The 24,033-nt window shown below is 38.2% G+C and overlaps 1 protein-coding gene across 2 annotated transcripts in view; it reads left to right on the forward strand.

The window, feature by feature from the left end:
• The window catches only part of LOC108429410 (rho GTPase-activating protein 26), a 123,152-nt gene that overhangs the window by 93,200 nt on the left and 5,919 nt on the right, over positions 1–24,033 (forward strand). Inside the window, exons 17-22 of one of the 2 annotated variants that reach the window (XM_017701119.2) lie at positions 3,026–3,131; positions 7,330–7,489; positions 11,948–12,095; positions 14,386–14,554; positions 21,660–21,695; positions 23,665–23,775. In XM_017701119.2, the coding sequence (XP_017556608.1) occupies positions 3,026–3,131; positions 7,330–7,489; positions 11,948–12,095; positions 14,386–14,554; positions 21,660–21,695; positions 23,665–23,775 (730 nt within the window). The remainder of the gene's footprint in view (positions 1–3,025; positions 3,132–7,329; positions 7,490–11,947; positions 12,096–14,385; positions 14,555–21,659; positions 21,696–23,664; positions 23,776–24,033) is intronic. The other variant, XM_017701120.2, reaches the window with a different exon arrangement.

Genomic DNA, 24,033 nt, shown 5'->3' on the forward strand with positions numbered 1-24,033 from the left:
AACACCAGCAACTTCTTTTTTATTTGAAAATGTTCTGCTTTTTTGTCTATTTTGTTTTGTTAGTAATGGCTTCCTTACAGCTACACATCATTTCAGACCCATAGCGATTTCTCACATTTGAAGGGTGCACAGAAACCGTGGATATTTTCAGATCTGAAGCAAAAGTGGCGCTTGGTTTCTGCACAGTGCAAATGAATGCGAATAAATAGTAGAAAATGTTGGCAGACATGCTTTTAGATATGGTAAGATAAAATGCTAGTGTTGTAGAGTAAATATGGAATAACTAACTAAATGCATCAATGTAGCAACTAAGTTTCAGTTTCATGACGCTGTGCAGCAGAGAGGCAGTGCTGACAGTCCACAGTGGAGGACTTTCAGCCCTCCCTCATTTCCTCCTGTACTGTGGGAGAGGATTGGGGATTATTAGTGTATCATGGCCGCTGGATAGATTACTCGGTCAATGACCTTTGGGAGAGAACAGCTCTGTGGCTTATCGTCACTGTCAGTGAGTGGTGCCATTTTGCTTTAGACCAGTAGGAGTCACTGTCTCCTGGGTTTGGACAAGGAGAAAGCATGTGAGCCAGGAGAGAGCTGAGAAAATGGCCTGCAGGGAGAGATATGTGTGGACGAATGCACGCATGTGTGCACACACACGGGAACAGTAACGTTTTTTTTCAGGGTGTGGACCGTGATGGAGACTGAGCTAACAGACTTGGAGTTAGAGAGAGGAACACAGAAAACTGTCTAGTTCTAGGATGGGACATGTATGTGTATATGAATATGTATATGGTGTAACCAAAATGGGGTTTGAAGGGACTAGGCTAATATAATGCTAATACTGGATTGTTTGATTACTTTTTGGGGAAAAATACTAAAGTTGCGGACATTTATAGATTTTTTAAGCATGTAATTTGCAAAGTATCTCACTTCCAAACATCTCAAATCTCACTTCCAAGTGTTAAAATAAGGAGGGATATTCCTGAAGAAGACATCTTCTAGAAGGCAGTATATCTTGCTCCATATTGTGTATGTACCTTAGTGGTGCCTTTACAGATGTGCAAGTTGACCACTAATACACCCCCATAATATGACAGACCCTGGCTTTTGAACTTCCCACATTGATAATAATCAACACACTGATAATAATATGGGTGGTCCTTTTCTTCTTTGACCTAGAAAACATGACATCCATTTCTCTAATCAAGCTGAAAGGTTGACTTGTCAGACCACAAAACACATTTCCACTAAGCATTAGTCCATTTCAGATGAGTCCAGACTAGTTGACAGCATTTCTGGACATTATTTACACATGGCTTCCACTCTGCATTGTCTAGTTTAAACTTGCATTTTGTGGATGCAGTGACAGTGTTTATTGACAAGGGTTTGTCAAAGTATTCTCGAGCCCATGCTATGATATTTATGATAAAAGGTTGCCAGTTTTTTAATGCAGTGCCATCTGAAGGGTTGAAGGTCACAGGCATTTAGTTCGTTTTCATTCTTGCCCTTTACACTAACAGATTCACTCACAGACTGGATTTCCCAAATCTTTTAATGATATGCAACATAGCGGCTGAAATACCTAAACTCGCCACTGCTTTTTAAGAAATATTCACCAGTAGTTTTTTTCCTTGAATTAGTTCTTGAGACATCAGATTCATGACATGTGACCACAGAAACCACAGAATTATTTGCAACTTTGTGATCTTGAGTGCATGCAGACTCTGTTCTTATCTAGGAACAAATCCTAAATAAGAAAACATTGGTGATTGTCAGAATCTTCATGAAGATAAGTGGGTTTTAAGAAGATTTTTTTTTTGGAACAGAGCAGTCTTAAGTTGCTCCTGTCCCAACTTAGTAGGAACATGTTGCAGGTATCAGTTTCAGAATGAGTGTATAGTCGGTAAGGTAAAAATTTCATTTCTTGTCCTTGTACTGTAAATACAAGTCAAAGTGGATTTATATGTCACTGATTTCTGCTTTTATTTGCATTTCACATACTGTGCCAAAAAATGCATTTGAAGTTTCATTGCTGTAGCTCCAAGACAATAGAAATGCAGAGACCACTAAGTGGATACAGACCCGAAATTTAAATATTTAATTGTTTTGCAGTGGTGCTGCGAGGTTAATGTAATAGAAAAGATTTTGAGTGTCAATATTATGTTACTATTTCTAGTTAGCTACATTAGCTTTGAAGCTGCAGTTAAAAATAAAGAAGCAAATTATGGATTCCAGCCATGTCTTGATTAGTGGTATGAGAAAAATTGTGTGAATTAGATTTCTCTGTGACTCATTCCCATAGCCACGTCAAAGAGGGGAGCCATATTTCCCCACTGCTTTGCGGTTTAACTTGATGATTAAAGTAGTGAGTAATGAATAAGTTTGAGGCAAATGAATCCACTGTAATTCTATCGGATGTGACCAACAATTCAGTTTAACTCGATAGCTCCCCATAGTCTAATACAGAGAGCTGTTCTTTGGCTGATGAGAACTCATTCTCTTCGAGAATTCTTATGTACCAACGTGTTGTTTTGTCACAGATATATGTTTTACTGTTTGTAGACCCAGCTGACACCAGCGAGAGTATTTAGCCTAGTTAGTGACTTTTCAATAGGTAAGTGACTAATCAATCACATCCTTAATAACGCATCCTCAACGCGTCCTAAACTTTTGTTTAATTGATTCCTAAGCCTGTATATTTTCTCTGTCTTCAGTATTCAAATACCGACACCTCACAATGAATGCTCAGTCCTTGTGCACATCCCTAGTGGGAGCAGTAGTTTCTGTGTCTTTCTGGGCTGTGATGTGAATGGGTGTATTGGTGGAGGTGGTGTATTGGCAGGATGTGGTGATGAATAGGGTTGAACAGTCACTCTGACTAAGTGAGAATGAGCTTCCAGCTTTCCCTCAACATCAACACTCGCATACCACACATTACAGCTACTGCAACAAAAAGCAGTACATTTGCAGATGGTAGGATACCGGAATGCATAAAACTGACTGACTCCTCTCTGTTTATCTCTCTCAGAGTTAGATAATCCAGAGGCTCGTGTGGCTGAGATCCACAGCATTGTCCATCGTCTCCCTGAGAAGAATAGGCAGATGTTGGAGCTGCTGATGAAACACCTGGCCAAGTAAGACATACCCCCTTCCCTTTCATTACCTTATAAATCCCACAATGCCCTGATCATAAGAGGATTGTCACTTTAATGGGCTCAAAGCTGTCAACAGTAATAACAATTGCAATAACAAAAATGGGGCAGTCATGGGCTGGAGGTTAGGGAACCAGCCTCATGATCGGAAGGTCTCCGGTTTGATCCCCAGATCCGACAGAACATGACTGAGTTGTCCTTGAGCAAGACACCTAACCTCCAACTGCTCCCTGTTGTGGGACTAATAAGGATCACTTTATCTTAATCTTAACAAACTTGACCTAAACACACCAGCACATGCCACAAAAAAACAAGCAGTTCAGATGTTCAGTCTGATTTGTTCCTGCCCTTAATGAAGTGTATTTTGTCATCAACTGGCAACCACAATTAAAAGGTTTTTTGCTTGTAATTGTAGTCGCTGTAGGCTTAACAAGAACGATAAAATGTATTCTATAAACCAGATAGTTTTGGGAGTGTCTATTTAACAAGTGATGAACTAACCTAACTTTGTGTAAATAGAGCACAATTTGAAATATGTCCACATATGCAGTCGTGACTGACGTGTCTTTTTTCTGCAGTTATACAAACACTTTCATTTTATAGTAAATTTGTTTTGGCTAGTTTATGTTTATGAACAGAGACTTACAGATGCAGTACAGTAAAGGAAAACTCATTTGTGAACCTGTGATTAAAGCAAGTTTTTATTAAACTTAAACTTGTTAGTAAATTAAAAATAAACCTTAAATTGAAACTTTGCTTTGCAAACAATGGAAGTGGAATGGAAATGGTTTGCCGTGTTTTGTGCTTATGATCATTTTAATGACATAAGTGACAGACTAATACTCCAGACACTGAGGATAATACTCCAATACTCTAATACTCCAGACACTGGAGTATTTCACCTAATATGAGTTAATGAAGCGAGAGTCTTGTTACAAAGAATGGTAATAGGACATTAGGGCCATAATTCATCTTTTATTGCTTTCATTTTTGATACTTAAGTACATTTGAAGGCAAATACTTTTGTACGTTTACTCAAGTGGAGGTCTAAAGGAAGGAACTTCTACTTTTACTGGAGTAATATTTTACCTTGGGTATCTCTACTTTAGCTCAAGTACATGATTTGTGTACTTCGTCCACCACTGCAACTAACTGACTGGCACACTAGTTTCAGCATTTAAACCTCAACACAGAATAAAAATATGCTAGACAGAAACAAGAGATTTTGGTATCGAAAAGGCTGAAGTTTTATCCCAGCACGACTGTCTTTGTGGAGAAGGACTAAAGTGTTTTCACAGCAAGAGTGTCTCACCCCTCCCATTTCTCCCATTATTGCTCGCTAACAGCTTAACACGAAGGAATAACATTTCTTTCTGTTTAAAACTATCCAATACCCATTTCTTTCTGTTTAAAACTACCCAATACCCATTTCTTTCTGTTTAAAACTACCCAATACCCATTTCTTTCTGTTTAAAACTATCCAATACCCATTTCTTTCTGTTAAAAACTACCCAATACCCATTTCTTTCTGTTTAAAACTACCCAATACCCATTTCTTTCTGTTAAAAACTATCCAATACCCATTTCTTTCTGTTAAAAACTACCCAATACCCATTTCTTTCTGTTAAAAACTACCCAATACCCATTTCTTTCTGTTTAAAACTACCCAATACCCATTTCTTTCTGTTTAAAACTACCCAATACCCATTTCTTTCTGTTTAAAACTATCCAATACCCATTTCTTTCTGTTTAAAACTACCCAATACCCATTTCTTTCTGTTTAAAACTACCCAATACCCATTTCTTTCTGTTTAAAACTATCCAATACCCATTTCTTTCTGTTTAAAACTACCCAATACCCATTTCTTTCTGTTTAAAACTACCCAATACCCATTTCTTTCTGTTTAAAACTATCCAATACCCATTTCTTTCTGTTAAAAACTACCCAATACCCATTTCTTTCTGTTAAAAACTACCTAATACCCATTTCTTTCTGTTTAAAACTACCCAATACCCATTTCTTTCTGTTTAAAACTATCCAATACCCATTTCTTTCTGTTAAAAACTACCCAATACCATTTCTTTCTGTTTAAAACTATCCAATACCCATTTCTTTCTGTTTAAAACTAATCAATGTCCGTTTCTTTTTGTTTTAAAATGTCCAATATCCATTTCTTTTTGTTTTAAACTATCCAGTGGAGTGGAATGGCCACTAGGTGGCCTACAGAAAGAGGCTACTCCACCAAGTAACTATGTTGCTTTGCAGCCATAGTCTTTATTAACAAACTAAGAATTCCAGGTATTCGTGATTTGATGAACAGAGCTTAGCCCTTGTGAAATCACGGTAATGCTTAGCCCCTCATTGCCTGTTATTTTGGTTTAAAGTAGTTATCAATAAACCTATAACTGAATATTTTCAGGAATCCATTAATACTGCTGTAGAATTCTGCTGGAGTTAAGCACAAAGCAGATTAGAGCAGCAGAATGGCGCTGTAATCCATTTTCACTTTGCCACCTTCTCTGTGTAAATGCTCTCCTGTTCAAGCCCCAGCACAGACCAACCATCGTGAGGGACTTTCCAGTTTGAGGTGGAAATTTTTAGAGACTCTTTGCCAAAAAATCTGAAGTCACGCAACATTTTTGATTCCACCAAAGTCAGTAGTTCTAGGACAGCTCTGGCGGTTATATTACTAGAGTTTTTTTCACTCTTCACTCCCATTAACCTGGGCTTTTACTGTGTTACTGGTGTAGTTGAAAGTAGCAGAACAACACAGTGGCTTGGAGGGTGGCAAACAGTCATAAGTTCACTCACAGGCCACTCCTGTTTCTCAGAGTCAGATACGGTGTTGTGGTTTGACATTAGCCACAGAGTTGACAGATTTTGTACAGCGATATGAAAGAACTAGTTTCTGTCTTTTGGGTTAATTCAGAAAACCTGCAATTTTATCTATTTGAGCCACTTTACTTGTTCCTCAGCGCCTAAATCCTCAACATGGTCCAGATGTTTCAAATGGCTATTTGCTAAAAATCTTGTATGTTACTTAAACTCCTAAAAGGTCTGTATGTTGGCCCACACCGCACATTTACACAATCATCCCTTTTCCTGTATGTAATAATTCAGCAAGGACATTTGTTGTCTGATGTTTACTTCTGAAGTCTGTGGTAAGACTTTTAACTGCAAGAATTATTCAGTAAAAATTTACCTGAACTCTCATGTTAATGTTGCACAGCTTTTGTCTACATAAGCATGTCTATTTTTGATTACTGAGCAGCTCAACCTGGTTTAGGCATGCATTTTGCACAGTGATAATTGCTAAGGAATAAGCTTCCATTACTTGTTAGCTATATTAGTAGCTCCAGTGCAAAACTAATGAAGCAAACTTCAGTCACTTGAAACGTTCAAGACAACCCCTTTTCAGATTAAGGGAAAACTGCAAATTTAATAAAAAAAAAAACTCACATTTATTTTTATATCTAAATAACAACCCCGCAATTCATGATGTTAAAGGAACGGTTCAGTGAAAAATCTCATTTATACAATTTTCCACTTACCCTAAATCAACCATGCCATGTTTGTTGTCCAAATTTTGCTTCTTTAGTTTAGAATTTAACCGTGCTAACAAGCACCAGAACTTAGTAGCCCAAATTATTTTTGTAATAAAATATGCCCAAAATGTCTCTCACACAGCGTCCAGGTCTCCATTAAGGTCCTGCAGACTTGATATAGTTTAGATTAGACTATGACTTGCTGTGAACTATAATAATCACCAAATAAACAGTCAGAGGATTTAGACAACATGGTTTGTATCCCACATAAACCACATTTTTGGGTGATTATTGAGTTGTAGTGCTTATTAGCAACGTTAGCTTCAAAGCTCCAGTTCTAAACCACAGATACAAATTTTGGACTCCAAACATGTCTTGGCCGATTAAGTACTTCTCGGGTAAGTGGAAAATTGGATAAAACTGATTTTGTGCCAAACTATTCCTTTGAAGTATAGCTCATCCTACTTTCGGTTTTCCCCCTGTAGCGAAACACATCATGGTAAAAATACAGCAAATAGGAAGCCATGAAACAACTCTGCAACTAAAATTAGCCTGCATGATGTGCTGCAATCGGAAGCAACTGCACAACTATGAGTCACTATGTAACCTAAAGTAATACTGGCCTTTCCTGCAGTGTGGCCAGCCACCACCAGCAGAACCTGATGACAGTGGCCAACCTGGGCGTGGTGTTTGGCCCCACCCTGCTTCGGCCGCAGGAGGAGACAGTGGCTGCTATCATGGACATCAAGTTCCAAAATATCGTGGTGGAGATCTTGATTGAGAACCATGACATGGTGAGTTTCCAACCCTTTGGCAAAACAGGAGATGGGGGAAAAAGAATGTTGGCAGTCTTTTGACACATACTGATATATATACATAGAGAGAGAGAGAGAGAGAGAGAGAGAGAGAGAGAGAGAGAGAGAGAGAGAAATGGAGCAAAAGTATAATTCACAACTGTAAACAGTAGTATGAATTTGTCCATATTTCTATCCATTTTTATAGATAGTAGTATGTCATGCAGTGCTAGAAACCACCTAAGCAGGTTGATTGGAGAAATGTCACAGAGTGAAAGTTTAAAAAAAGGTTAAAGTACCTGTCATATTACTGATCAGACAACAAGCACCTATGTTCCTAAATTGGTGCCCTTTAGCCATTGCAGTTTGAAACCAAATCAAAAAGATATAGGTGTGAAAACAGCCTGAATTAGATTTTCATGAAGCTATTACTTTAAATAATGAAATTCTGCGTGTTGTTTTGGTTAGGAAAGCTTATACATTTTTGAAGAGCAGTATGAGCTTTGCAGGCTTCTCGTTCAACTGCAAATACACTCAGCCTGCGAGTGCTTACAAGCTGAATGCCACGTCGCTCCATTGACACAGGCGTGCGAATAGAGTGGATAAAGCCTCTCCTGAAGGGGTTGAGAACAAGCCAGTGTGCATGTCTAGCATCCAGCTCTATTTAAAGAGACTCACATTAGTCGTAGCAGGTAACTTCAAAGCCAGGGGGAGGGGAGAGGAGCGTCCACAGCTCCATCTTAAAGGGCAGGCTGCTTGCATTTGGTTGTCACGGCAACCAGCAAACTGGCCAAGGGCCGTCTCAGCAACCTAAGCCTTTGGGGAAAGGTCGTTGTGGAATAAAGGGGGGATTGATTTTTACCTCACCTGACTGCAGATGACACTATAGCTATATGGTAATACTTATTTGACTTAATAACAGATCTGCCATGAAAGCTCCATTACTTGGAAATTGCTTAATTACTGTGTTATACATGGAACAAATGTGTGTCACTTTAGTGAAAGGTACTAATCGTAAGACGACAAGACACCTACATAGGCTGTACATAAGTCTACTAGAACATTTGTGAAGACTTATTCTTTTGTCAGTTTTGATGTCATTTCACCTCATCATGTGTTATGACAACTGACGCTTGTTGCAATAAGCCTTTATAAACGCATTATGCGGCCAAAAGTATGTGGACACCCCATCCTAATTATTGGGTTCAGAGCTCAGTGACTTTAAATGTGACACTGTCATAGGATGGCACCTTTGCCACATATCAGTTCATTAAAATTTCTGCCCTGATAGATCTGCCCCAGTCAACTGTAAGTGCTAATACACACTAATACAGGGCCACACAATGCTGAAGTGAATGGAATGTCCAACTAGCTCATATAGGTCTGATGGTCAGGTGTCCACGTACTTATGACCACAGAGTGTATCTTTATATTTACATTTATGGCATTTGGTAGAACCTCTTATCCAGAGCAACATACAGTTTGATAATTTTACACAGGTAGGCAAAGGTAGTTTTGCCCAAGGACTCTAATTGGTATAGTGTACGGAGCAAGTGATTGAAGCCCAGTCTATGGCATAGCATACCAACCAGATTTTATTATGTCACTTGTTATGAGGGGATGGTTATGTGCGTATCATGTACTGTTATGAATGTCCCCTTTCAAGTGTTATACAGTTATGGCCCCTTTTTTCAGTACAATGTATCTACTTCATAAAACATCATTCATACTGGCATAAGATGTTCATAAAATCTCATGTATTGCTTAATGAATATTCAACCTTTATATTTGTGTTCTGTCCCTATGTAGGTAGCCTTCAAATATATTGACACTGAATATTCATGCAAGTTGTAGATGTAGTGAACTCATTGGAGCATTCTGATAAGCCAAGCTTCATTTTCATGAGTGGCTGAAGCAAAGTGAAAGAGACAGCATTTGAGAAGTAGGGCTGAAAGAGAGAGATGTGGTTTTTAATGCTTGAGAGAGATTATAACTGTGTGAGGACGATGAGGCTTGATGTCTTATTAATAGAATCAGAGTGCATTAAGCTGACTATATTGCCTTGTTCCATACAATGTGGACTGTAGACCAGTGGTCGCTCTTCGCAGAAGGTTTGTATGAGGAGAAAAAAAACTTTGCTTTGCTGGTTTGCTAGACTTTCAGATCCAGGATCAAATGTAGGTGCCATATAAATACAGCACTTTGCCAGCCATTATGGCAACAGGAAATGCAGCACTATTCTGCAAACCTTTCTTTGCTGATGCACGACCTTGCTGAGCTTCTGCAAGACACCACGGAAAAGCCACGAGAGCAGCTATCTGGTGATTTGTCTCTTGAGATAATGAAAAAGTCTTCAGCATTCGGCATCAGATGGTTGATGTTATGTTGTGGTTGCAAAGAAAAATTCCCCAGAGGCACTGGGCCAGCATCACTGGCCTACTGGCAAATCAGCATCTAAGAAGAAAAAGAAAAGAAGAGAAACAGTCAAACAAAAATAAACCAGATAAAAAGACTAGCTGAAAACTGATGCTTAGAAACTGTATTATTTTTTCTGTAAAAGGATTAGGGTGTGTCATATGTCTCCAGTGCTCATAATTATCATACTTTAAACCTTCATACTCTTGTCTTTTCTCAATGGAGGAATGCTGAAAAGGATCTGACTGAAAAGGATCACCTTTCACGGGTTACACCTTAAAGAGGAATTACAGATTATTTCTGCACAACTGAATTATGGAATTAAAATGCAGAGAAAGGCATTCTGAGTGGTTTGAACTCATAGCCATTGTATTATTCTTATATAATATTGATATTGGTAAAATACTGTTAAATCTGAAAAAATGTCCTAAGGATACTACTTTTCCTTAAAGTGCCTCGCACACATTTATAATTGATTAAAAAAAAAAAAAAACATTAGGCCTAAATCCTCTCTCACAACTGTAGTAAAACAGTGTCTCGGGAATCAGGCAATAAACTTTTCCTGTAATAACTTGTAGTGATGTGGGTTTTAGAGGGATTAAACACTTGGGACATATGGTTCCCATCACCACCACAGTAAACAACCCTGTACATTTCTCCACAATCATGCCTGTCACCTAAAACCACTCTGAAAAAAGGTGAAATTCTTCAGTAACTACCATTTACTTGGTCCTGGTTCAGCACTCTCTGGTTAAAAATAGACCCATTGCTTGTAAAGTCCAAACGAAGTGGCATTTAAAAATGCCACCTCTGTTGTTTATTCTTGCTGTTGCACATTATTAGACTCCCAAGCTTTATATTCCATACATATTCTTAACATCCATCCAAGTTAAGGGTCTTTTTACTAAAACAGAAAACATATTTAACAGAAAACTGAACAGATGCCTCAACAATTAAATATGTCACATTTTGCAGCATTTAATAAGACTTACTTTCAGTTTTTCACAGACTTTTTTCCACACGTCCAAAATTCAGTTCAAGTTGCATTCTGTTTCTCATAAACACATTAAATGATGCTCAGTTCTGGGCTCTAGACAGGCCAGTCCATTTCTCTGAGAGCACCAGCAGCTTGAATCACTCAAAAGATGAAAGGTACAAATACTGTGTTTTTTCCGATCGAGACGATTGTGATGGTCTACCAGACATTGCGCAGTTGTTAAGATTCCCAATTTCTCTGTATCTTTTAGTACTTTTTTAACCCCAGTTTTGCAAAATCTTTTTTTCACCTATTTTTCTTTTGATAATCCTATTCCTTATATCTTACATCTAATCTCCTGTCTTTAATTAAACCTTTTTACTTAATGGCTATTTTGACTGAATATTAAATAAATGAAGTCTCTGATTTCTGCACAGTCCTGTATCTTCAGGGAAGTGTGTCCAAATGTGGACATCTACTGTAGTTATCTGTTTTTTTAAAGTTTATGTCTGTCTTCACGAGCTTTGTCAGCTTGGTTGTAGCCTACCTACTTCAGTTGGAGAACAGCTGGCAGTTTAGGCGATTAAATTTTTTGAGTAACTTTAGTAACACTGGCCCATATTTAACAAACATCTGAGAGTAAGAAAGCTGATCTGGAATGCCTTACAACAGTACCTGAAGAGATCTCAGATATGGGCCACTGACTGTATTTGCACTTACTGGTATCTCAGAAGTAACCACTGTTAAAGCCCCTGAAAAATCATTCAGGAATTGTAATTGCTTTTAAAGAGGACACTGACAAAGTAAAGATCTCAATGACAAGTCCATGAAATCATCAAAAACAGTCTTCTGCTTGCTAGATGTTATTGACAATGTATCATCATATCATCTCTAGTCAAATGCAAAATGCTTTGTCTAATTACGAGCGCAGATGAGCACGTACAAAAGGGAATGCTTCCATTGCCCCCCTTCCACCACAGCAACCGTGCTACTGTGCTACTGTGAAAATATTTACTTAAGTCTTGCCGGCCACATTGGAAGCTCCGCCTTTATTTCCCTTTCCCTAGATCTTCAAAGACACGCCGACTCCTGGAGTTGGACAGCCTGGCCAGCTCAACCTGCCCAGGAGAAAGAGCACAGAGAGCAAGGCTCCATCCTGCAGCGAGAGACCTCTTACCCTCTTCCGCACCCCTACACACTCAGAGAAGGACAAAGGTGGGGAGAAAACATTTCATTCTCAAAACAAAGCCTCACATCTCCAAAGTGGAAACATTTTTAATGTACCATGTTCCAATATCTGTAATATTGACTGCCTTTTATTACTTGAGAAGCCAAAATAAGACACATGCAGCTACTATAAGATGCTGAGAAATTTGTTCATGCTTTCATAACTACTTGATTAGACTACTACAGGCTGGTTCCTCTGAAATCTCTGTAACTGAGCATGTTACTCTGGTGTTATTCAGTCTACGCTGGCATGCTGTTAAGTTTTGCATTGACTATAAGGTCTGGCTTAGGACATGTACAGCTCTGAATGGTCTAGTTCTGGCATATCTGCCCGATCTGTTGTTGATTAGCTCATCCATTTCACTCAGCTGAGGCAGGCTTACTGCAAACTCTTAGGATCTCTTACAGATCTTCTCCTCTCTGCCTGTAGTCTGTAATTGTGCTGTTGTTTTTTGTTTAGACTGTAATGTTTGACTTTTATTCCTGTGTAAAGTACTTTGAGATTTCATTGTAACATTGTCACTTCTAACTGACATTTTATGACAAGGAATTTTGTACCATTCATTATGAAATGTGCAACAGTTTAAAGGGCAACTGGCTTTGATTTTGATAACAAGGTTTCAATATGACAATGATGATGAACAGTCCTTGTGTCTTAGAGATGACATTCTTTTTTGACATGTTGTAATGAGTGATAATAATATAAAAATCTTACTGCTCCCAAAAACAATCATCTAGATTATTATTCTAGTCTTAGGTCCACCTAACTTATATAGGCCCACTAGGTGTATAATTACTGAGTGTAGCTAGTTATTTTCCATTCTATACTCCATTGGTCAGTTTCTGACTACAGGACCAGATCTTTTTCAGGTGATCATTTTTATCATTATATTTTCAGCACAGCAGCGATGCTATGGTCATGATATCAGGCACAACAACCCTTCCCTTGTAGCTCCACCCTGCTGGTGGCCTGCTGTAGCCCATCTGTTGATGCACAGTTTGGCTTAGTCATCCTCTAGCCCTTTATCAGTGGTTGGTTTCTGATCACAGAGCTGCTTTTGGCTGAAACTCTTTTGTTGGGCTCAACCTACACTGATGTGTATAATCCGCCCAGAAATGCCACAGAGCCTGTTATACTTTTTATACTGTTATACTATACTGTTATACCACACACACAACCATGCTACTACCATGTCAGTGTCACTACTGTGCTGGGAATGGTCCATCTTCAAGCAGTGACAGCATCAGGGGCAGCTCCGGCATCTCTAAAACGAGTACTGTTCTGCGCATGCATGAATTTGACTCACTGCCGTTATGTTATGGCAGAAATAGCAGTTTGCTGCAGTCTCTAAAACGTGATGTATAAGTAATTTAATTAGATGTTTCTTATTCTATATATTGTGTGTTAAATTAGCCTTCCACCCAATGACAGCTGAGATAGCCTCCAGTACCCCTGCAACCCAGAAGGATAAGCAGTTTAGATGATGATGATGATGTGTGTGTGTGTGTGTGTGTGTGTGTGTGTGTTACTTTAGAATTTGAATTATACTGAATGCACTTTCTTCTGTGAGTTTAACTCAAAATGCTTGAGACACTTGATAACTTTTTTGAAATTTTTCCAATTTTCTGAGAACATAACTCCACTGGTGTGTTAAAGCAGTTTGCTTAGATACTTTTGTTTCCATGGCTGTGGTGATAACATAGATATATTTCAGGTTGCCATAACCTTCCCTCCAGCCGCAGATGCTAAAAGTTCATAGTATCTGCTTAGCAGTTGCCATATGGTGGTCCCTTTCCGCTGATGGGTCCAACAACAAAGATGACAGTAGTGAAGAATGCATGGGAAGCTTTTCCTTAGCATGCCTTATGATGCTGTATGATGAAATGGTCTGAAGTGGTCATATTGGCTGGGCTACAGGATAGGTTTTATATATATATATATATATATATATATACACACACACCAATAAACACTTTTATTTGTCTATTTCCTTCATTTTTAGTGTTTATTAGTGATTATTATCTCCAATGCTTTATCATTTTTTTGATAAAAATATTTGTTTGGTGCAGTACTGTTTTCTTACTGTTCATCATGAGAAGGATTTGTTACTGTAAGTTATTTCAGTTTATTCTTGAAAAACTTGGAAGCTATTTAATCTAGACAGCTTTGGATATTCGGAAGCCTCCAGAACTTTTGCCCATTTTAGCTGTGGCTAGTCATATCAGACCTGCACTCATTAGTCAACAGAGGTTTTACTTATAGTTTATTTCCCAACAGCGGCAGTGGAGAAGTGGAACAGCGTGGTCCTGAACTCCAGTTCAGAATCACAAGCAACATCACTCAACTGCAATAGCACTCACAACTGGAACAAGCTCAATAACCTGACCAGTACAGACGGAGACCAAGATGGGCTTCTTGTGGCAAGGCAGAGCCGCCCCAATGCGCTGTAAGTACACACATGCCCTCTCAGTCATATTTTCCTTAACCCTTTTCTCTCTTAATTCTCTTCCCTTGTAAGAGGAATGAGAGAGAAATGCTGCTCTATTTGCTGCTATTAGTCGAGTCTCTCTCTCTACGTTGGGCACAGATGGGATTGGTAATGGATTTTTTAACTAATATGTGCCCGCTATTGTGAGCACTCTCAATTCTCAGCCATTAGTACAAGAGAAGGACATGGCCATGGGATGTAGCAGGGTGGTTTTTGTACAGTGGGGTTGTTGTGATCTTGCAAGCTTGTAATGTTTTGCTGATATAGCTACAACCTTGCAGTATCCCATTTTGAAAAACAAAATTACCTTAATTCTTTTGCATATTTTTGTGAGAATAACAGCACAAACACATTGGCCTTAGAAGCAGTTTTCAGGTCAGTTTATTTTTTTGCATTGGGAAAGACTGAAACTAAGTTAAAAAATCTGTTTAATGCATCTGAATAATGTGGGTTCTTACTTGTTTTGTAAAAGACAAAAATGCTGAAACACATTTTGGCCACTTTTGTCATTTTTAGTCATTTTTATTGATTTTAGTCATCAGATTTTACACAATATCCATTCCAACACCACATGTAAAGGAACAGGGTGTGTCATCAAACACGCAGTAATGGAGATTTTATTTCAGTGTCTTATATTAGTTATGGCCCTCTCTTTGCTTTGAAGTACTATCAGTGGAGCGGAAATTATAGCACCCAATGCATTCTCAATTTCCTGTGAGCGTTTCTATTGTTGATTCTGGAATCACAATGCTTTCAGCCTGCTTGCTGGCATGCCCCGGGGGGCAATACTAGGTCCTTTTTCTTTTTTTGTTTCCACTATGGGCTTGGGCACACTCATATTTCACATTATTAAAAAAGCGTACAATGAGATAAAGGGCACCAGGTAATGATCAAAAGCTGTAATTACTGAAAAAACACATGAAAAGCAGGGCATAAAGAGAGTGTTGGATGACTCGGACATTTTCTTGAAAAACTATCACTGAAACATTTCCTTCCCTTCTCGTCATACACAGAGCTATTAATCAGGCTCCAGGGCAAACTGAAGCATGTTCCCTCCTTCCCTGTCTATCTCTCAATCCACACCATTCTCCTTTCCTTTATACAGGCCTCACAAATAAAGGTAGCTTCTACACCAAGTTCAACAGGATACTAAAGGCCAAGGTTATGTAAATGATAATAAGCTCAAGCCAAAATATGGAACTGTTTTGTAGAAAAAAAATTGGTATCAAGAACACTGAACCGATTTCAACTGATGTTTTGAGTCAGAAGTTGTACTTTAAAATATGGATATTATATAGATGATTTCATGTAGATGAAGCCAGTTTATACAATAAACTATGTCTTTGTTCAGGACATCTAAGGATATGTTTACACTACAGGGAAAAGTGGTCCAAAGTGGACCAACTCCAATTTTTTGTTTTTGCTGTTCATATTATCTTTCTAATGTGACTGTTTCAGTTTTGTTTCAGAACGTTCATATGTGGTACCAGTTAACCAGTATATATTTGATATATGGAAATGCAACCTCAATGTGAACAGTCAGATCTGAACTCATGCAGTTTTACATCAGTCAAACTGAGTCTTCCTCATAATTTTGTGCTAGTGTGAGAGACCCCTTACAGCAATGTCAGCAAAAAGCCTGTTGAAATGCATTTTCTGTTATGGAGGTTGAGCAAGACAAGTGCAGGCCAAATAAACAGTTATACTGTCGGACAGGAAAAATCAAGGAATCAAAGAATTTGCACTGAATTTGCTACCCTTCACTAGTGTTGTTGTTCTTCATGGCAAATGGTAAAAGAAAACTGAAAGCAATAGTAAACAAAAGAAACTGAACTTTCTTTGTGTTCAGTGTACTTTTACACAGTTAAAAAATTCTATGAAAAAACTGATTTGGTCTCTACCATTTCTCCATCAAATGTGGGTTCACACAGCTGTTAATGAGGTCATGTGAAATGGCTGGATGAGTGTTCAGGTTGGATTGTTGTTTTTCTGTGAATGTGAGTCAGATATAGTTCATATTAAGAAGGTAACATTAACAACAACAAAAAACATCGCTTCCTGAATACGTCCTTCTCCACATTTTGGCAGAGTTCTCTCTTCAGTGCGCTCGTAATTATATGATTCATCCATCTGGGGAAGGGGCACAACTGATGTTACAAAATGTTCCTTTTCACACTGCATGCAATTACACGTTGTCACCAGAGAGGCCTTTAACTCCCCAAATCTTACATAGCTTTCATTTTAGTTGGCATATCAAAATATCAGATATCAGAATCATGTCAATATTGGCAGATATTGGCTTAAAAAGTATCTGCATTGGACAAATATTTAGATTTTCATTCATTTTATGAATGTTTATGTGTACAAAATCGCTGATGCATACATAAAAACATCATAAAGTGGCATTGGCCCACAATTCCCATCCCTAAATGTTAGTTAGCACTTATGTAAAATAAGATCAGTTTTTATGACTCCTAAGCACACTAGTACCTGATTTATTGACTGTTTGTTAGGAATTAGCTGGTTGCCTCTAACAGAAACAGCAAGACAACAAAGAAATTCTCAAATGTGTTTGAGAATTTGTGCTTTGAAAGCAGGTTTTGTCTCAGTTTAAGAAGAGTCCATATTGGTAGCTTGACTCAAGCTTTGTTCCAGAGACTGCGCTCACTGTTGAGCAGCATAATACAGTTTAGCACCTAGCGCTAGCCTCAGTTTTGCAGAGTGGAGATGAGCCACAGAGCAGCCAGAGAAGCAAGATTAATGAGGTTGTACATATTAACCTTGGCAGGTCTGATACAGCCATCTCCAAAAAGCCTGCTCTGGTCCAGCAGGCTGTAATTCAGCCATGCAACTGATTAATCACCTAAGAAAACATATGATCAATTCAAGTACTGCAGCCAAGGCAGCTTTCAGATGCAGTCAAAAGCGAGAGTCTGTTGCCAAGGAAAGTGCTAGGGGGCAAAGAGTAACGGTTAGCAGTAACAAACTTGTTAGGTCAAAGTCGTGGTGGAAGGGGCAGCTGAGAGGTTTGATTTAGAGAACATTAAGTGACCATTTAAGCATTGTTTAAATTCTTTTTCACTTGTAATATACAATGAATAACAATTACGGACTAATACAGGCTAAGTCTGGAACAAGCACGCCTATTTATGAATTCATCTCCGCATCAAATTGCTAGGAATCTAAAATGTTAAGTAATAATGATAATGCAACCTCTATTATTAAGCTGGCCAAGCAGAGCCATGAATTAAATGTTCCTTTAGCTCGGCACATGAGGTTGGGTCCTTCCCATGACAACTTCACGGCGGAGGATCATCGCCTCCCATGGTGGATGTGACGACTACATGAGTACAAATTCCACAGAGTACCATAGTATACACAAGGACTTCATTAGATCTTGTGCAGAAATGAGGTAGCCGCCTGTTGATGTTATTGTCTCTAAGTGGCATAATTAATTGGCAAGTCATCTCTTCACGTGTTTGATTTGAGCATGCAAGAATAATATGTGAAATGGCTGCTATAGCATCTATTTCAGAGGCTATTTGCATGTTAAACAGAATCTTGATGTCACCTAAGAATTCAGCAACCGCTCCAGTCTTCTATGGCGTCAAACAGTAGCGCTGGAGCTTCTTAGTAAGTGAATAGAGATAATTACAGAGCTGGAAAAGGCTCTTTGTTCATGTTATTTCTTTGCTACTGCAGAACAGACAACTGGATTTAACAATGATTGTCATTTCTGTCTGTTTATGTTGAGTCCACAACCTTTGGAGTGTCACTGTGTTAACTGATTACTGCGTGACAGTAGAGCCTTTAAAGCCTCAGTGTAGCAGACTGCCTATGCTCAAAAATGGAACTCCGTTTGGATGATTTTTTATGGTATAGATTTGTTTCCAGTTAAATATGTTTTCATTTTAAACAGAGACTTTCTATATTATTGTATAGATGTACTTTTTTGTTTTACCCTGTTCTTCTACCCTATACTAACGGATGCTTGCCTTAGCCGGCACTATGCTGAGTGACTGGGGGAGAGGGAGAGCCATCCTGGCCACGCAAAGATAGCAAGCCCAGTTATGCTATGGCTCCTGGCCAAATCATCAAATCAAATTTATTTGTATAGCGCTTTTTACAACGGATGTTGTCACAAAGCAGCTTCACAGAATTCCAGAGAAGACAAAGTTTTAACATGAGTGTAAAAACCAACGGTGAGCAAGGTGGCAAGGAAAAACTTCCTCAGAGCTGAGGAAGAAACCTTGGGAGGAACCAAGGCTCACAAGGGGGGACCCATCCTCCTCTGATCAAACTACCTACAAATGATTATACTACTAATATTAATAGCAGCAGTATTAGTAGTAGTAATAGCTAGGAGTCTATGAGAACTTCAGTGTAGTTTTCCGGGCAGCTAGTCCAAGGTAGGTGGTGGTAGCTGGGGCGTGCAGCGTTTTGGACCAGTTGAAGTTTGCTTAGATTCCTGCTCGTACATCCTGACAGTAGTGCATTACAGTAGTCTAGCCTAGAAGTAATAAAGGCATGTTCTAATGTCTCTGTGTCATGCAGTGATAAGGCATTTCTTATCTTGGCAATGTTGTGAAGATGTAGAAAAGCTGTCCTAGTGATGCTGCCTGTGTGTTGATCAAATGATAAATCTGAATCAATTATGACACCAAGATTTTTTGCTGCTGAGCCAGGTGTAACCGGAAGGTCAGCAAGATTTAAAATTAAATCTGATCATTTGTGTCTTACCAATTTTGAACCCAGAAGGAGAACCTCTGTTTTGTTACTGTTCAGTAGGAGGAAGTTCTGTAACATGCAGCATTTCACATCTTTTACACAGTCGTCTGTTTTCTTTAATCTGTATTTGTATCAGGCTTGGCTGATATGTACAGTTGAGGATCGTCTGTGTAACGATTACAGTTAATGTCATGGTTACTTATAACTGTGCCTAACGGTAACATGTATAGTGTAAATAATAATGGTCCTAAAATAGAGCCTTGCAGAATTCCAAATCTCACTTTTGAATAATTGGAAGATAAATTGTTTACACTGACGAACTGATAACGTTCTGTTAGGTAAGATTTGAACCATGATAGGGCTGTCCCTGTGATTCCATCCATGTTTTCTAACCTTTCTAGGAGAATATTGTGGTCTATTGTATCGAAAGCTGCGCTGAGGTCAAGTAGTGCTAACAGGGATACGTAGCCTTGATCAGAAGCAAGAAGATCATTAGTTATCTTAACTAGAGCTGTCTCAGTGCTGTGGTGTGGCCTGAATCCAGATTGGAATTTTTCATATATATGGTTCTTATGTAGATATGAACTAAATTGTTGGGCCACAGCTTTTTCTAAGATCATCGATATAAATGGTAAGTTAGAAACAGGCCTGTAATTAGACAATATGCTCACATCAAGATCTGGTTTCTTGATCAGGGGTTTGATAACTGTTAGTTTAAAAGCTTTACATAGGTACATAGACCAGGGACGAGTTTATTGTAGTTAAAAGAGGGTTTATAATAACTGGTAATACTTCTTTGAGTAATTTTGAGTGAATTGCATCTAGTGTGCAGGTTGTGCAATTTGCAGAGGAGATAATCTTCTCTAGTTCTAGCTGTAGGAGTGGGTAAAAAGTTTCCAGCCTTTCTTCTACAACTGTGTTTTGTTTAATATCAGCCAAGTCAGATGACAGCCAAGTTGGATTTAATACTGTGAGTTGAATTTGTTGTCTAATATTTTCAATTTTATTATTAAAGAAGTCCATTAAAAACTTCACTGGTGAGAGTTGCCGGAATTTATGGTTCAGTACCTGCCTGATTGTTTGTGATTCTGGAAATCACACTAAACAGAACTCTAGGATTGTATTTATTATTCTTGATGAGCGAGGCCAGATATGCTGAGCTTTAGTGAGAGCATTTCTATACTCTATAAGGCTGTCCTTCCAGGCAGAGTGGAACACTTCCTGCTTGGTTTGTTGCCACTTCCGCTGTAGTTTCTGAACTGTTTGTTTTAAGACTGGGGTTAATAGTTCTGGAAGGTTTTCTATGAATTGTAATTGCCAAGAGTTTGAGCTAACAGCTAAAAAACAAATAGGGCTGTGAATTTTTGAGCACAATTTCGATTTATTGCTGAGTTTAAAATGTTGGAAAAAATACAACAGAATATAAAATGTGTCATAATTTTTTCATTGCATGTTTTGTTATTTTCCAACATGTTCAATTCACAAGTAAACAGCAACCGTGCATTGAAATATTATCATACATGAATATCAGAAATTAGGCTTGAACCTACAATGGCCCAGTGCACTTAAATGCTACAAGCAACAATAACAATAATAATGTGGTATGTATAAACTTGGGACAATGTGTTTGCACAGTCATGTTCATTTTTTTACCATTACAAGTGATGTGTTAAATAATAAACTGAATCACTGAGTGATTCATTAACACATCATTTGTACCAGTTTAAATGACACATTTAGGGTTGCTTTAAGTCGTCTGTATTCATCTGTCATGTTATTTGTTTTGAGACGCTGGAAAACACACGGTATTCTATTTTCATTCTTGTATTAATTATATATATTATACTGCACAAAACCAATGAAAATAGTCTAAAAAAAATTTTTGCCAGTAAAAGCACTGTAAAATATTGGAATGACTACAAATGAACATAAATACAGTCAAACATTACTTTTTAAGAATTTCATGAAAATTTCAAATGATTTCTTGATATCTTTATTACTATCTTGGTTAGAAGACCACAGGTTTGATTGCTGACTTCTTGCTGGTTCTCCAATCATTGCATGGATTTGTTCAATTCTATTAGCAGCACCTGATTTAATTGAATGAAGGATTGATTAGCTTAATCAGGTTTTACATGGGAACTGTAAATAATTGGACCTCCTCAAGGAGAGATTTGGAAATGGGTTAGCTAACACACTCATAGACAAAATAAAGATAAAGGCTTAAGCTGCCCAGATAAATGTCTTTGCATTTTGTCAGAAGACAGCTGTGCATTGCATTTATAAACATCTGCACACTCTGAATATTTAACAAACCCATTCTTTTCTATTACAGGCAAAATCCCAAGGGCCGTGGCAGTATTTCAACAAGGTAAGATTGAGTGCTAGACCAACCAAACAGTAGCATTCCTGTTAGACCACCTGAGGGTAGAATGTTCAATTTCCTGACTGTTACGGTCTATCAAGCTTTTAGACTGCTTATCAAACAGATAACATTTTGCCATTATTTATTTTTAGATATTGCCACATGTCAAAACAAATGTATGGTCAAGGTTTTCACAGCTTTGTGCCTGCAGTTCAACATCATAACACCAGTGTCTTTAGACAGAATGAATGGGAGTTACACTGAACTGGTAATTTGATTTAGTATTGAAGTCATTTTACTCTTTAATAGGTTGTCACTCAAACCAGTTTATAAACTAGTTTTTAGCCCCGCTTAAGATAAGTTAATAATATATAATCAAGTTATTTGTACTACACGTTTTTTCTTCCTTCTCATCACACATTTCTCTGGCTGAGAATGCTTTTCTTAACATTTCACATTCTACTACTGGAATGTCTTAAACAACAAACCTACATGCATGGATTGCCACTATTCACACTTACTAACCTTAAAACTAGTGTCCTAAAGCATTTTCACAGCTTTCCTTTGAGAATGCATGTGCGTTTCTATGCACTATATATATATCTCGCTGTTGTCGGAACAAAACCTCATATCTCCTTTTTTGTTGATTTTCAGTTTTTGACATCATTTAAAAATGCATGTGGGTCTTTATTTTGTTTGTAAATTTCATGAAGGATTGACTAAAACAAATGGCCAAAAATGACTTGGAAAAAACTCTGGTTCCATTGACTTTCTTTGAGAGTAATATATTTTTTTTCCTTCTCAGAGATATGAGGTTTTGTTCTGACAGCAGCGACAAGTACAGTTACAGACTGTCGTCATTCCTAATTAATCTACCCCTTCATCACTGGTCAGTTTCTGATCACAAGGCCAATGTTGACCAGATACACCGCTGTAATAATGGAATGGTAGTGTGTGTGATGTTAGTAAGAGTGATTCATGCACAGCAGTGATGCTGGGTTTTTACACACATCAGTGTCACTGCTAGGTCACAAGTGTGCAGCACTTTGCAAAGGTCAGAGACCACCCTTCATTTATTTTATTTCTAGTCAAAACATCCATTAAGTATATTTTAGGTGATAATCTGCTCCTATGGAAGGGAAATAAGTAAAAAAAAAACAGGAGTTTCCAAAACTGGAGAACAAATGAAAGAAACAGAGAAAATGCAACTCTTAACCATAACCATGATAACCACAATCTGATGGACCACCAGACCTGTCACAATAAGATAAACTGTTTTTAAAGCTTTCATCTTTGAAAGAGAAGAAAATCAAGCTCCATTCTTGCCTCAGATCTGAAAAAAAAAAACACTTAGGTGTTTCTGTCCATTCTTTCACCATGAGAGGACAGCTCAACACTATGAGTCTGAAAGGATGTGTAGCTGTCAGAAAGCGGTAATGAGAAAAGTTTTGCAAATCAAAGAAAGAATCAGCTCGTGTTCTCTGAACAATGGACTGACCAGCCCAGAGTCTAGAACCCAACATCACTGAATGTGCTTGAGATTACTTAAATGGTGAGAAGCAGAAAATGTAGCCAACTTCTAAGACTGAACTTTGGAGGTGTGGAAAAATATCCCTGCAGGTTTCTTAAATATCCTTATATAAACAGACAGACTGCAGTCTGTAATTGTAGAGTGTATAGTAAGTGGAGCTGACAAAATGGACAATGACTGTAAAAACAAGGAGGTGGTCATGTTATGAAACCCACACACAGTTTTGACTGGAAATTAAGTGAACGAAGGGTGGTCTCTGAGTTTTGTAGGGACCTGTAGATGTTTGATACTTAAGTGGCTAGTGAGTATACATCCATAATACAGGGTTCTAACAAAGCTCAGTAAAACCTCTTTGACTCAGCAGCTTCTATTAACCTGTATTTTGGTGCACTCATCACTTAGTGTCGTGTTGTATATGTGTATGCGTGTGTGTATGGATCACAGCCCAGCTTCTCCCAGTCCCACCTCGCCACGCTCCCCCTCCTGGCCGATGTTCTCTGCCCCATCCAGCCCTCAGCCGGCCTCCTGTACCTCCAGTGAATCTTCCCCGCTCAGGTGTGTGTTCTAGCTGGGACCCCTATCGTTTTGTTGTTTTTTTTCAGCTAGTGCTTTGTATTGGCAGCTTAACCCCTCTCACACCATCTGCCCAGACCTACCTGTTTGTATTAACCTCTAGAGAGCAGGAGTTATTACTGTCATTGTGATGTATTATTTACATGCATTTATGTTATCACATAAGTAATTAGCATAAGATGTATATTAATTAGGTGATAATATTAGCAGATACTGACCTACTGTAGTTTTAGCAGTATT

The sequence above is a fragment of the Pygocentrus nattereri genome, chromosome 16 (genome assembly GCF_015220715.1).
Source record: "Pygocentrus nattereri isolate fPygNat1 chromosome 16, fPygNat1.pri, whole genome shotgun sequence".
NCBI lineage: Eukaryota > Metazoa > Chordata > Actinopteri > Characiformes > Serrasalmidae > Pygocentrus > Pygocentrus nattereri.